The 14,640-nt window shown below is 46.2% G+C and overlaps 1 protein-coding gene across 1 annotated transcript in view; it reads right to left on the bottom strand.

The window, feature by feature from the left end:
- OTC (ornithine transcarbamylase) overlaps nucleotides 1–10,377 on the bottom strand; it is a 134,311-nt gene extending 123,934 nt beyond the window's left edge. The window contains exon 1 of the mRNA XM_073667294.1: nucleotides 10,222–10,377. Within this exon, the coding sequence (XP_073523395.1) occupies nucleotides 10,222–10,295 (74 nt within the window). The 5' untranslated portion in view covers nucleotides 10,296–10,377. The remainder of the gene's footprint in view (nucleotides 1–10,221) is intronic.
- Between the last annotated feature and the right edge of the window lie 4,263 nt (nucleotides 10,378–14,640).

Genomic DNA, 14,640 nt, shown 5'->3' with positions numbered 1-14,640 from the left:
CCCACAACCTATCTATTTAAGAGCACAGACCTGCCTGATAAAAGTCGTAGGAAATGCTGTAACCTAGTCCTTAAAAGGACTGCAATCACAACTATTCCCTACTCCCAAGCTATCTGTATATTTGTGCGAAAATTGACTTGAAATTAACAAGGTATAGTGCACACAGCAACAGCGGTGCCGTCTAACACGCAGCTGCAGCAGTGAGAAAATGGTGGCGACGGGGAAAATGGCTTGGTCTTATAGGGCAAGGACATGTGACATACACTGCCAATGACACATGCCCTTGCTTGTGTGAAAAAAAGCACTTCGCTCCGTGTGTGCGCTGCTGATAGGCTGACAGATTGCACCTCCCCACTGTAAATGCGGGAAAGAGAAAAAAAAATGGAGATCTTCATTGTTCCTGCAGAGATCCATCCCCTGCCCCTCCCCCCACCCCGCTGTACACTCAAACTGCGTATTAACATTAATTTTCATCATTACTGAGAAAAAATCCAGTTATGATTTTGGTGCACGAACAGTTATCGAACATAACCTCGAACAGCCGAATTTTTCTCAAATTGTTCGTGTTCGCCGAACGGCTCGAACACCGCCCAAAACAGCTCGAATTTGAGATTGGCGAACAGTTCGAGTAGAACAACGCTCATCTCTAGTTATTAGGTTTAGGGGGGAAAAATCACTTTTTCACACAGGGCCCTGTAGATTTAGATTTATTTTTCTCTTAATAATAAAGACCTTCATTTAAAAACTGCATTTTGTGGTTACTTGTGTTATCTTTGTCTAATATTTAAATTTGTTTTGTGATCTGAAACATTTAAGTGTGACAAACATGCAAAAGAATAAGAAATCAGGAAGGGGGCAAACACTTTTTCACACCACTGTATATACTAGCGATTGAACCCGTTCTACGCCCGGGTGGCAAGCATTTTTATTGGTACATTTCCAGCACCATTTTTTTTTAAGACACTGTGTTTGCGAATTCGCATATACAGTGTCTTCAATAAAACGGCACCGGAGATCGCGGTATGCACACGCACTGACTCTGGCGCTATTTTATTGAAGTAATGAAATGTAATGTATTACAACGTCAACATAGAGGTGTGCACGCGCAGGCCATAGGGATAATGGCGATGGGCGGTGCATTCGCATTGCTATGTTGACATTGTAGTACAATACTTCAATAAAATGGGGCCGTTGTCAGCGCATGCTCATACCGTGCTATTCGGCGCCATTTTATTGAAGACACTGTATATGCAAATTCGCAGACACAGTGTCTTAAAAAAATGGCGCCAGATAGAGCGTTGACTCCGGCACCATTTTAATGAAGCATTGTGCTAAAAAATGTAAGGGATCCTGTTATCAGAAATAATGCTGTTAACCTGCAGATATGCAACTAATCTGCAGGTTAATAGCATTATTATGCTGCCCAGTGCCCACACACAGCCAAACGCAGCGGGAAGAAAATTAACTTTATTCTCCCCGCCAGAATTCGGTTTCAGCCATGGAGGCGGGGGCCGTGCTGGTTCGGTCAACGCTCTGAGAATACAGAGCGTCCGCTGTAACTGCGCCCCCGGCAATGACTGACACTGGCTCTACATTGAGGCTAGCAGTCATTCAGGGCCGGGGTTACAGCGACTGCTCTGTATTCTCAGAGCAATGACTGAACCGGTGCCAGCCCAGACCCCATGACTGAAACCGAATGCTCCCCCATCTTGGTATATGCTCCCCCATCCTAGTATACGCTCCCTCATCCTGGTAAATGCTACCTCTTCAGGTCCCTCATCCTGGTATATGCCCCCCTATCCTGGTATATGCTCCCCAATCCTGGAATAAGCTCCCCCATCCAGGTGCCCCATCCTGATATATGCTCCCCCATCCTGGTATATGCTCCCCCATCATGGTCACCCATCCTGGTACCCCATGCTGGTATATGCTACCCCATCTTGGTATATGCTCCCTCATCTGGGTCCCATGATCCTGGTATATGCTCCCTCCTCCTGGTACATGCTCCCCCATCCTGGTCTCCCATCCTGGTATATGCTCACCCATCCTGGTTTATGCTCTCCCATCCTGGTATATGCTCCCTCATCCTGGTCCCCCATCATGGTATATGCTCCCCATCTGGGTACCTCATCTGGGTATATGCACCCCCATCCTGGTACCTCATCCTGGTATATGCTCCCCCATCCTGGTATATGTTACCTCTTCTGGGTCCCCCATCCTGGTATATGCTCCCCCATCCAGGTCCCCGATCCTTGTATAAGCTCTCCCATCCTGGTATATGCTCCCCAATCCTGGTGCCCCATCCTGATATATGCTCCCCCATCCTGGCCTCCCATCCTGGTATATGCTCCCCCATCCTGGTACCCCATGCTGGTATATGCTCCACCATCCTGGTATATGCTCCCCCATCCTGGTCCCCCATCTTGGTATATGCTCCCTCATCTGGGTCCCCCATCCTGGTATATGCTCCCCATCTTGGTCTCCCATCCTGATATATGCTCCCCCATCCTGGTTTATGCTCTCCCATCCTGGTATATGCTCCCCCATCCTGGTATATTCTCCCCCATCCTGGTATATGCTACCCCATCCTGGTCCCCCATCCTGGTATATGCTCCCCATCCAGGTACCTCATCCGTGTATATGCTCCCCCATCCAGGTACCTCATCCTGGTATATACTCCCCCATTCTGGTATATGCTAAAACATCCTGGTATATGCTCCCCCATCCTGGTCCTCAAACCTGGTATATGCTCCCCCATCCTGGTCCTCAAACCTGGTATATGCTCCCCATCCTGGTCACCAATCCTGGTATCTGCTCCCCCATACTGATATACACTCCCCCATCCTGGCATATGCTCCCCATCCTGGTCCCCCATCCTTGTATATACTCTCCTATCCTGGTATATGCTACCCCATCCTGGTATATGCTCCCCCATCCTGGTCCTCAATCCTGGTATATGCTTCCCCATCCTGGTATATACTTCCCCATCCCGGTATATGCCCCCCATCCTGGTCCCCAATCCTGGTATATGCTCCCCCATCGTGGTATATGCTCCCCCATCCTGGTCACCCCATCCTGGTTTATGCTCCCCCATCCTGGTATACGCTACCCCATCCTGGTCCCCCATCCTGGTATATGCTCTCCTATCCTGGTATATGCTACCCCATCCTGGTATATGCTCCCCCATCCTGGTCCCCAATCCTGGTATATGCTTCCCCATCCTGGTATATACTTCCCCATCCCGGTATATGCCCCCCATCCTGGTCCCCAATCCTGGTATATGCTCCCCCATCGTGGTATATGCTCCCCCATCCTGGTCACCCCATCCTGGTTTATGCTCCCCCATTCTGGTATACGCTACCCTATACTGGTATATTCTCCCCCATCCTGGTCCCCAATCCTGGTATATGCTCCCCCATCCTGATATATGCTACCCCATCCTGGTATATGCTACCCTATCCTGGTATATGCTCCCCCATCCTGGTCACCAATCATGGTATATGCTCCCCCATCCTGGTATATGCTCCCCTATCCCGGTATATGCTCCCCCATCCTGATATATGCTTCCCCATCCTGGTATATGCTCCCCATCCAGCTATATGCTCCCCCATCCTGGTATATTCTCCCCCATCCTGGTCCCACATCCTGGTATATGCTCCCCCATCCTCGTATGGGCCCCCCATCCTGGTCCCCAATCCTGGTATATGCTCCCCCATCCTGGTATATGCTACCCCATCCTGGTATATTCTCCCCCATCCTGGTCCCCAATCCTGGTATACGCTCCCCCCATCCTGGTCATCCATCCTGGAATATGCTCCCCCATCCTGGTCCCTCATACTGGTATATGCTCCCCCATCCTGGTTCCCAATCCTAGTATATGCTCCCCATCCTGGTATATGCTCCCCCCATGATGGTCCCCAATCCTGGTATATGGTCCCCCATCCTGCCTGCGCTACTGTTGCTCCATCAATACAAAAAAAACCCACTCCTACTCACATTTTCACCGCTTCCCTGCAGCACATTGTCTGCGTTATTTAATGGTGCCAGAATCAGCGTGTGCGCATACCATACTATCCGGCGCCATTTTGTTGAAGACACTGTGTGGAAAATCTTCAACAAAATAGCGCTGGCGATCGGGCTATGCGCACGCGCCGACTCCGGGGCCACTTTGTCTTCAACAAAATGGAACCGGAGATCACGCTATGCGTAGGCGATAACACCGGCGCCACGCTCCTCCTTCAGCCTCGCCGGAGATTGAGGTATGTCATAATGGCGCTGGAGATGGCAGTATGAGGTCAGCGCTTACACATACCGCGATCTCCAGTGCCACACTCCTCCGTCTTCATCCTCCTCCCTGTCATCTGTAAAGGCCGGATGTGTTCTTCTGTCTGCGGCCACATTGCTGTCTATAGAGGCTTCGGACAGAAGGATACATCCCTGATTATATATATATATATATATATATATATATATATATATATATATATATATATACACACACAGGTGCATCTCACTAAACTAGAATATCACCAAAAAGTTAATTTATTTCAGTTCTTCAATACAAAAAGTGAAACTCATATATTATATAGAGTCATTACAAACAGAGTGATCTATTTCAAGTTTAAAATTCTGTTAATATGGATGATTATGGCTTACAGCCAATGAAAACACAAAAGTTATTATCTCAGAAAATTAGAATACTTTATAACAACAGGTTGAAAAAAGTTTTTAAAATCCGAAATGTTGGCTTACTGAAATGTATGTTCAGTAAATTAACTCAATACTTGTTCGGGGCTCCTTTTGCATCAATAACTGCTTTAATGCAGCGTGGCATGGAGGCGATCAGCCTGTGGCACTGCTGAGGTGTTATGGAAGCCCAGGTTGCTTTGATAGCAGCCTTCAGCTCGTCTGCATTGTTGGGTCTGGTGTCTCATCTTCCTCTTGACAATACCCTATAGATTCTCTATGGGGTTAAGGTCAGGCGAGTTTGCTGGCCAATCAAGCACAGTGATACTGTTGTTTTTAAACCAGGTATTAGTATTTTTGGCAGTGTGGACAGGTGCCAAGTCCTGCTGCAGAATGAAATTTCCATTTCCAAAAAGCAGAGGGAAGCATGAAGTGCTCTAAAATTTCCTGGTAGATGGCTGGGCTGACTTTGGTCTTGATAAAACACAGCAGATGACATGGCTCTCCAAACCATTACTCATTGTGGAAACTTCACACTAGACCTCAAGCAGCTTGGATTGCGTGCATCTCCACTCTTCCTCCAGACTCTGGGACCTTGATTTCCAAATGAAAATTGGAACTCTGGGACCTTGTGGAGTGTGTCAATGACTGCCTTCTGGACATCTGTCAAGTCAGCAGTCTTCCCCATGATTGTGGAGCCTACTGAAAGAGACTAAGGGACCTTTTTAAATGCTTAGGAAGCCTTTGCAAGTGTTTTTTGTTAATTAATTTAATTTACCGAGATAATGACTTTTGTGTTTTCATCGGTTATAAGCCATAATCATCAACATTAACAGAAATAAATGCTTGAAATAGATCACTCTGTTTGTAATGACTCTATATAATATATGAGTTTTACTTTTTGTATTGAAGAACTGAAATAAATTAACTTTTTGATGATATCCTAATTTAGTGGGATGCACCTGTATATATATGTATATATATATATATATATATATATGTATATATATATATATATATATATATATATATATAAGACTCATGAAACTACGACCTTCAGAGTATACGAGGACACATTTTCTAAAAAGTAGGTCTATTATGTCACCAAACAGGATTTTGTCCACTATCTCCATAGTTTAAATATAATAAAGTGTTCACAGGTATGTTTCACTTCAGCTTAGCTTATTTACAATAATCCTCTTTCAATGTACATACAGTTTTGAAATCCATGTAAGTACGTCGCTTTACTTCTTACATTGCCAGATGGCTAAATGATGTTTTTTTCAGACAAAAAGCTAAATTCTACTGATTTTCTGTAAGTAGGGAGAAGTGCATTATGGGAGCTAAGATGATAGCTACTGAAATAGAACTAAAGGGGTAATCCAGGGAGATAAAAATTTTTTGTACTGTTCCTGCCCTCATAGACTAAAAATATGAGATGCCCAGTTCAGTTATATGATCTTTTTAACTCCTGTAATTCTGTGTGACAGTAGCGGCTCCTCACTGCTGGACCACAATATGAACTACGCAAGGGCAGTATTTAAAATAGGAGGCAGGTCACTGATAGATCAGTGACCTGTCATTTAAGCCACAATGATGAAGATAATGCCAGAGCACCAAAGAAAGACGCGCCCACAGGCCGCCCCGAAGCACAAGAATCTAATTATTTCCAAACTGCGAATAAAGATTAAACAACAACCACAGGACGGATTTAATCAATCCAGGTATCATTTTAATCAGTGTAACGGCTTCAACCTGATACTGCATGTAGTTTACTTAGCACAATCCTGATGACAGGTTCGCTTTTAGGATGCTTTGGCATCCATCCAGACCACATGGCAGGGGAGCCGCGAGAAGGTGAGTAGAATCATTTTATTTTTTATTCTATGCATTAACGAACAATGGCAGAATGGGGACAGATATACCAGGATGGGGGTACATATACCAGGATAAGGGATATATATGGCAGGATGGGGGATATTTATACCAAGATGGGGCCCAGGATAAGGGATATATATACCAGAATGGGGCCCAGGATAAGGGACATATATACCAGGATGGGGGATATATATACCAGGATGGGACCAGGAAAGGGAACATACAGTTGTGGTCAAAAGTTTACATACCCTGGCAGAATTTTGCTTTCTTGTCCTTGTTTCAGAGAATATGAATGATAACAAAAAACCTTTTTCTCCACTCATGGTTATTGGTTGGGTGAAGCCATTTATTGTCAAACTACTGTGTTTTCTCTTTTTCAATCTTAATGACAACCAAAAACATCCAAATGACCCTGATCAAAAGTTCACATACCCCAGTTCTTAATACCGTGTATTGCCCCCTTTAACATCAATGACAGCTTGAAGTCTTTTGTGGTAGTTGTGGATGAAGTTCTTTATTTTCTCAGATGGTAAAGCTGCCCATTCTTCTTGGCAAAAAGCCTCCAGTTTCTCTAAATTCCTGAGCTGTCTAGCATGAACTGCGCGCTTGAGATCTCCCCAGAGTGGCTCAATGATATTGAGGTCAGGAGACTGAGATGGCCACTCCAGAACCTTCACTTTGTTCTGCTGTAGCCAATGACAGGTAGACTTTGCCCTGTGTTTGGGATCGTTGTCATGTTGGAACGTCCAAGTATGTCCCACGCGCAGCTTCCGGGCTGATGAGTGCAAATTTGACTCCAGTATTTCCAAGATTTCTAGCTCTCACACACCTGTAACTTCTTCTTTAAGAAGCTTCTCTGTCCTCCACTCATTACCTGTAGTACTGACACCTGTCCGCAACCTCAAACAGTCACACTCCAAACTCCACTATGGTGAAGACCAAAGGACACCAGAAACAAAATTGTAGCCCTGCACCAGGCTGAGAAGACTGAATCTGCAATAGGCAAGCAGCTTGGTGTGAAGAAATCAACTGTGGGAGCAATAATTAGAAAATGGAAGACATACAGGACCACTAATAATCTCCCTCGATCTGGGGCTCCACACAAGATCTCACCCAGTGGGGTCAAAATGATCTCAATAACGGTGGGAAAAATCCCAGAACCACACGGGGGGACCTAGTGAATGACCTGCAGAGAGCTGGGACCAATGTTACACATCAGTAGCACACTACGCCGCCAGGGACTCAGATCCTGCAGTGCCAGACCTGTCCCCCTGCTTAAGCCATTACATGTCCAGGCCCATCTGAAGTTTGCTAGAGAGCATTTGGATGATCCAGAAGAGTATTGGGAGAATGTCATATGGTCAGATGAAACCAAAGTAGAACTGTTTGGTAGAAACACAACTCATTGTGTTTGGAGGCGAAAGAATGCTGAGTTGCATCCAAAGAACACCATACCTACTGTGAAGCATGGGGGTGGCAACATCATGCTTTGTGGCTGTTTCTCTGCCAAGGGACCAGGACGACTGATCCGTGTACATTAAAGAATGAATGGGGCCATGTATCGTGAGATTTTGAGTGCAAACCTCCTTCCATCAGCAAGGGCATTGAAGATGAAACGTGGCTGGGTCTTTTAGCATGACAATGATCCCAAGCACACCGCCAGGGCAATGAAGGAGTGGCTTCGTAAGAAGCATTTCAAGGTCCTGGAGTTGCCTAGCCAGTCTCCAGATCTAAACCCTATAGAAAACCTTTGGAGAGAGTTGAAAGTCCGTGTTTCCCAGCGACAGCCCCAAAACATCACTGCTCTAGAGGAGATCTGTATGGAGGAATGGGCCAACATACCAGCAACAGTGTGTGCCAACCTTGTGAAGACTTACAAAAAACGTTTGACCTCTGTCATTGCCAGCAAAGAATATATAACAAAGTATTGAGATGAACTTTTGTAATTGACCAAATACTTATTTTACACCAAAATTTAAAAAAATTATTCTCTCCAAATCAGAGAATGTGATTTTCAGGATTTGTTTTCTCATTTTGTCTCTTATAGTTGAGGTCTATCTATGATGTAAATTACAGGCCTCTCTCATCTTTTTAAGTGGGAGAACTTGCACAATTGGTGGCTGACTAAATACTTTTTTCCCCACTGTATGCTAGGATGGGGATGCCTCTTTACCTTGGCATGCCAGAGCCGGTATTTCACTCTCCACAAGGAGAAACGTTACCCCTTAGACCTTAGAAAATGGAAGAAACACAAGATGACTGTTAATCTTCCTCGGTCTGGGGCTCCATGCAGGATCTCGCCTATTGTGGTAAGGATGATTTTGAGAAAGGTCAGGAATCAGCCCAGAACTACACTGTAGGACCTGGTCAATGACTTGAAAAAAGCTGGGATCACAGTCTCAAACATTACCGTTAGTAATACACTACGCCGTCATAGAATAAAATCTTGCAGGGCATGCAAGGTCCCTCTGCTCACGTCAGCACATGTACAAGCCCGTTTTAAGTTCATCAATGACCATCTGGATGATCCAGGGGCGGCATGGGAGAAGGTCATGTGGTCAGACGAGACCAAAATAGAACTTTTTGGTATCAACTCCACTCGCCGTGTTTGGAGGAAGAGGAAAGATGAGTACAACCCCAAGAACACCATCCCAACCACGAAGCATGGTGGGGAACAAAAAATCATACTTTGGGGGTGCTTTTCTGAAAATGGGACAGGATGACTGCACCATATTGAAGGCGGGATCGATGGGGTCATGTATCGCAAGATTTTGGCAAATAACCGCCTTCCCTCAGTAAGAGCATTAAAGATGGATCGTGGCTGGGTCTTCCAGAATGACAATGCCCCGAAACATAAAGCCAGGGCAACTAAGGAGTTACTCCGCAAGAAGCATTTCAAGTTCCTGGAGTTGCCAAGCCAGTCTCCAGACCTGAACCCAATAGAAAATCTTTGGAGGGAGCTGAAACTCTATGTTGCCCAGCGACAGCCCCGAAACCTGAAAGATCTGGAGAAGATCTGTATGGAGGAGTGGGCCAAAATCCCTGCTGCAGTGTGTGCAAACTTGGTCAAGAACTACAGGGAACGTCTGACCTCTGTAATTGCAAACAAAATTTTTAAGTTCTGTTTTTCTATTGTATCAAATACTTATTTCATGCAATAAAATGCTAATTAATTATGTAAAAATCATACAATTTGATTTTCTGGATTTTTTTTTATTCTGTCTCTCACAGTTGAAGTGTACTTACGATAAAAATTACAGACCTCTCCGTTCTTTGTAGGTGGGAAAACTTGCAAAATCGGCAGTGTATCAAATACTATATTTTCCCACTGTATATAGTAGGATGGGCCTAGGATGGGGGACATATATACCAGGAAGGAGCCCAATATGGGGGACATAAATATATAATAGGGGAGGAGGTGCAACTTGTATGTTCATATAGGATTTAAAATGCTACAAGGGCCCATACATCTGACCAACATGCGGGTGTAGGGGGGGTGCCCAGGTCCAAATCTTGCACCACGGCCCATCAGACTCTAGTTATGCTTGCAGCGCTGCCATTATTTTATTTCCATTAAATTACATTAATAAGTAGATTGTATGCAATATTGGAAAAAAGAAGGTCCACTACAATCACAAAATTTTCATAGTAACTTACTGTAAATGACGAACAAAGAATCTGTTGCTTTGTCCCCAGGCAGCACTAAGTACGGTCCTCAGCTGGTATAGCATTTTGCTACCTGTAGGCTAATACAAGGCTGTATGAACTGTGGACATGTACAGGCCGTTGATGTATTTATAAAACTTGCAGTGATTTCCCAATTGATCAAAGGGTCACCTCGCTGCCGCTCTGTGTGTGCACAGTCAGGTTCACGTTGAGTAATATTTATCGTCTTTGGAATAGTCAGGAATAGATTTTGCTGTAACTTGAGTTTCATGGACTCCAGTTAATTTACGTTAAAAGCTTTTTAATTAGTTCGATATTCAATATCACACTACTATCAAAGAATCAGTAAAAGGCTGAGTTCACACGATGCGTATTTCATACGTTTCCGCGGCGTTTTTGCAGTTGCGGAAACGCATGAAAAACGCATGGTAGAAGGGAAGCAATGTTCCCCAATGGAAATCCGCATGTGCTGTGCCCATGATGCGGATTTTTCCGCAGCGTTAACGCTGCGGTCAAAAATCCGCAGCATGTCAATTAATTTTGCGGAAACGCGGCGATTTCGCCGCCATTGACTTGCATTAGAACGCGCCAATTCCGCAAGACAGCATTTGTACTTGCGTAATTGGTGCGTTCTAATGTGCGGATGGTACCCGGGTGTGGAGGAGAGGAGAGTCTCATCCACACCCAGGTACCATTAAAAAAGCTGTAAAAAGAAGAATAAAATAAAAAATAAATGTATTCTTACCTTCTGTCGGCCCGCGCAGCGCTCCCGCTTGGTTCCCGGCACTTGCAGTGAGTTGTAGGACCTGCGGTGACGTCAGAGTCATGTGACGGGTCACGTGACGCTGACGTCGGCAGGTCTTTCAATTCAAAGTTGCCGGCAGCCGGGAGAACGGAGTGAGCAGGACAGCGCGGGCCATCGGAGGTAAGTATATACACTCTCTCGGTTCACACTGTATAAATCCATGCTGTTTGCATGGATTTATATAGTGTGACCTAGTTATCAAGCACTTTCCAGGTGATGCTAACATCGCCTGGAAAGCGCTTGTCAATCTGCATGCGGAAACGCATGTGAATCTGCATGTGGATCCGCATGTATTCTGCAGGAAAAACGCATGCACAATCTGCATGCGTTTTTTCTGCCAGGGAGATGCAGAAATGATGCAGAAATTTTCTGCTTCATTTCTGCATCGTGTGCACATACCCAAAATGTGATCAGAAGAGGACTACTCCTGCTGATCTGCACACAGCCTGACATGTCTCCTGGGATAGGGCAATTTACAAGATTGTACACTGCTAGACACAAACCTGGTGATGTTTAATCGGTGTGTGTCTATATGCAGTGTAAATAAGGAGTAGCTTTATTTTTAGTATATTAGTATTCTTATTGTGAGATATCAAAAATTGCATACCTGCAATGATCTGAAAGGAACAGATGTATCACCCCTGTCTGAGGGCCATAAGCATAACCACTAAGAGACTTCCATGACGTTTAAAGTGAACTCCAAGACTCATTATATGATTATATGTTCTGTATTGTATAATTTACTTGTGATTATTCTGTTTCATGCTGTTTAACTGTCTCCATAACTACTGTAAGTTCCCGCCATAACAGAAGACGAGTTAATTGACTGTTCCCATCTCGTGTCCCTCTGCATGTTGCATCCGGTTACCTGCTTTTGTCTTCCATAAACAGCTCATTTAATACATAAATATCACAAAATAAAAGTACTGAACATTTTATATGAAATAATTTCTAAAAATCGAGCCTTCAGACACAGCTTAGAGTTTAGATTTCAGTGCAGTGCTCCAAAGAATCTACAAATGCATGTGTGTATCTTTCACCAGCTTTTTCTGTCTTATTTTGCTAAGTTGGACCCATTTTATCCGGTTAGCTACACAATAAACTACACTAAATGTCCTATATATATTTGCCAATTTCTTCTCTAGTGTTCACATAAAATAAGTCCCTCAGGACTAATTTACTGAAGCCAGCAGTACATGACAGAAATTCAATACATTGAACATATTTATTGTCAGTCTCTAAAGCTCTGCAGTAGCCTTACATTCTATCTCTTCATATTTCTTAAATAGTATTAGTAAGTATTTTGACTGGGGCTTATATGTCTTTAAAGATCCAATTCACTGTTGCACAGTTGTTTGCCTCCTGTAACTATTTTTATGTCTATTGTACTACTAGAGGAATCTGAGTAGCGTAATCAGCAGTTGCACAGTTTAATGGAGTGGTAGTGCGCATGCAGGACTAATGGAATAATGGAGATTCTAGTGGTGGGACCTCCAGCGATCAGCTTTCATTTATAGTCTAATTTGCATTTATGATCCAAGATGACTTCTTCTGCCACCAATCACTGGGCTCCGCAGTAATGCTGGTTGATGTGGATGGAACTGCATCAGTCACGTGGTGATGTGAGGCTATGTGCCCACGATGCAGAAATGAGGCAGAAAATTTCTGCAGCGTTTCTGCATCTCTCTTGCCAGAAAAAACGCATGCAGATTGAACATGCGTTTTTCCTGCAGAATACACGCGTATTCACATGTATTCTCAGTCCAGAGGTGTGATATTCCACTCCCGGGTAAGGATGGAGTATGGACCAGGGCTCAGTTAGCTGCATACAGCACACACACCCCATTTCCGAGGGACAGCTCAACGGTGCTCCCACTAGACAGAAGTGCAGGCACGACCGACTATGTCCCTGCCTGGAGTGGGGAGGGGGGTGGAACACCCAGTGCTGTAGGGGCAGATAGGGGTTGGTTCCTGAGCGTAGATAGGAGCTCATTGGTTGCTGGTCACCTGGGCTCATGGTCAGAGGGAGGTATAAAAGGTGGGCACCATCTTAGAACAGGGTTCAGTCTGTGAGGAGAGGAGAGCTGACAGGGAGCAGCAGCTCAGGCTGAGTGCTGCTCCAGAGGCAGGCCTAGAGAAGAGGCTGGAGCCTGAGAGGAGAAGGAGAAGTGGGCCTGGAGAAGAGGCCAAGGGAAGGAGGAGAAGACAGAACAGGAAAGAAGGAGAAGAGAGAGAGAAACAGAAGGGCTCAGGAACAAGAAGGTGGAAGGGACCCTAAGAACCCACGAGAATCCAGGGTGAAGGGTCAGGCAGATTAAGGGTACCGGATCCCAAGTTGGTGGAGGAGAAACTACCCTCAGCCAAAGACCGGTCGTCGTGATCATTTATTGGTGCGACACCTCATCAAACCTGCTAGGAAGGCACCATATAGGACAGCGGAGGACGGGGCCCACGTTTAACCGCACAAGTCCGCGGCTGCTGGACAAAAGTGGGTCACTGGTGAGGCAGGCCAGAGAAAGGACAGAAGGGGGTCCTGAGCCATACTTCTGAACTGCCTGGGAGTTGACCGAGCCCCACACCTGGTGGACGCAGCACGGCTCGGGCGGTCACTACCTGTACAGAAGTGACCTGGAGTACCTGAACTGTGAGTAAAAGACATTGGACTGCAGTACGTTGTCTGTGTGCTCTTTCGCTCCTCCAGCACTACCGGTACTGGGACTCTCACCACCATCACTCCCACCATCCGCTACACTGCCCTGGGGCCGCACTCTTCCCGTGGGGAGTCACACTACCCTAGCTGCACACCTCATCAGCCCCAGCGGTCTGCAATCAGCAGCGGTTCCTAATAACCGCAATCCACGGGTGGCGTAGTCGGACATTATCAATAGCACATAACGGACTACCACTGGCCTGACCACCCTGAGCCACGGAACCGGGTTGCCACTACTACTCCCATCGTTCCCTATTGCCCGGATCCGAGTGCCCCACGGCCCAGGGGGCGAGTCAGCTTTGGCGTAGTCGGCAGGATCGTTACCCACCCGCCACAAGCGGGTATTGCGCGCCTGAAAAAAGACTGTTTTATTGTACGAAAGATGGCGCCCGCCCCAGAAGAACGAGTGCCATAATGTGCATGCCAAAAGACAACAGGAAGCCACCTCCCATCGTGGGCCAGGTCCCAGAATGGCGCCAAAGAAAGAGCACGCCACAACAGCCCTGAGCACGGCTGTGGAGATGTCCATCAAGGTGGGGGCGCTGCCCCTGAAAGTGATTGTCACCAAGTTGCCCCGGGACCACCCCCAATGGGGGTGGGAAGAGAAGAAAACTGTGGGGCAGGGCGCGGTCTGGATCAGTCTGGCCAGGCCACACCCAAAGATAGAGACAGGAACCAGCTCCAGCGCCCTGGCACGTGGCCTGCTGCAGGCCGAATCCCCATGCAGCTTCACGGAGCTGCTAGCACACCTCCCCAAGGAAGACCCCGAGTATGTGCGGGCTGCGCTGGAGGAGCTGGACCGGAGGATGGTCCGGGCACAGCGGGACGTGATTGCCGGGTGGAAAGAAGAAATGGCCCGGCGGGCCGTGATCCTGCAGCAGGAGGCGCGGTCGAC

The sequence above is a fragment of the Phyllobates terribilis genome, unplaced genomic scaffold, assembly GCF_046119375.1.
Source record: "Phyllobates terribilis strain yellow unplaced genomic scaffold, ASM4611937v1 Scaffold_2__4_contigs__length_985480577, whole genome shotgun sequence".
Lineage (NCBI taxonomy): Eukaryota > Metazoa > Chordata > Amphibia > Anura > Dendrobatidae > Phyllobates > Phyllobates terribilis.
This window is presented reverse-complemented; position numbering and strand designations above follow the sequence as displayed.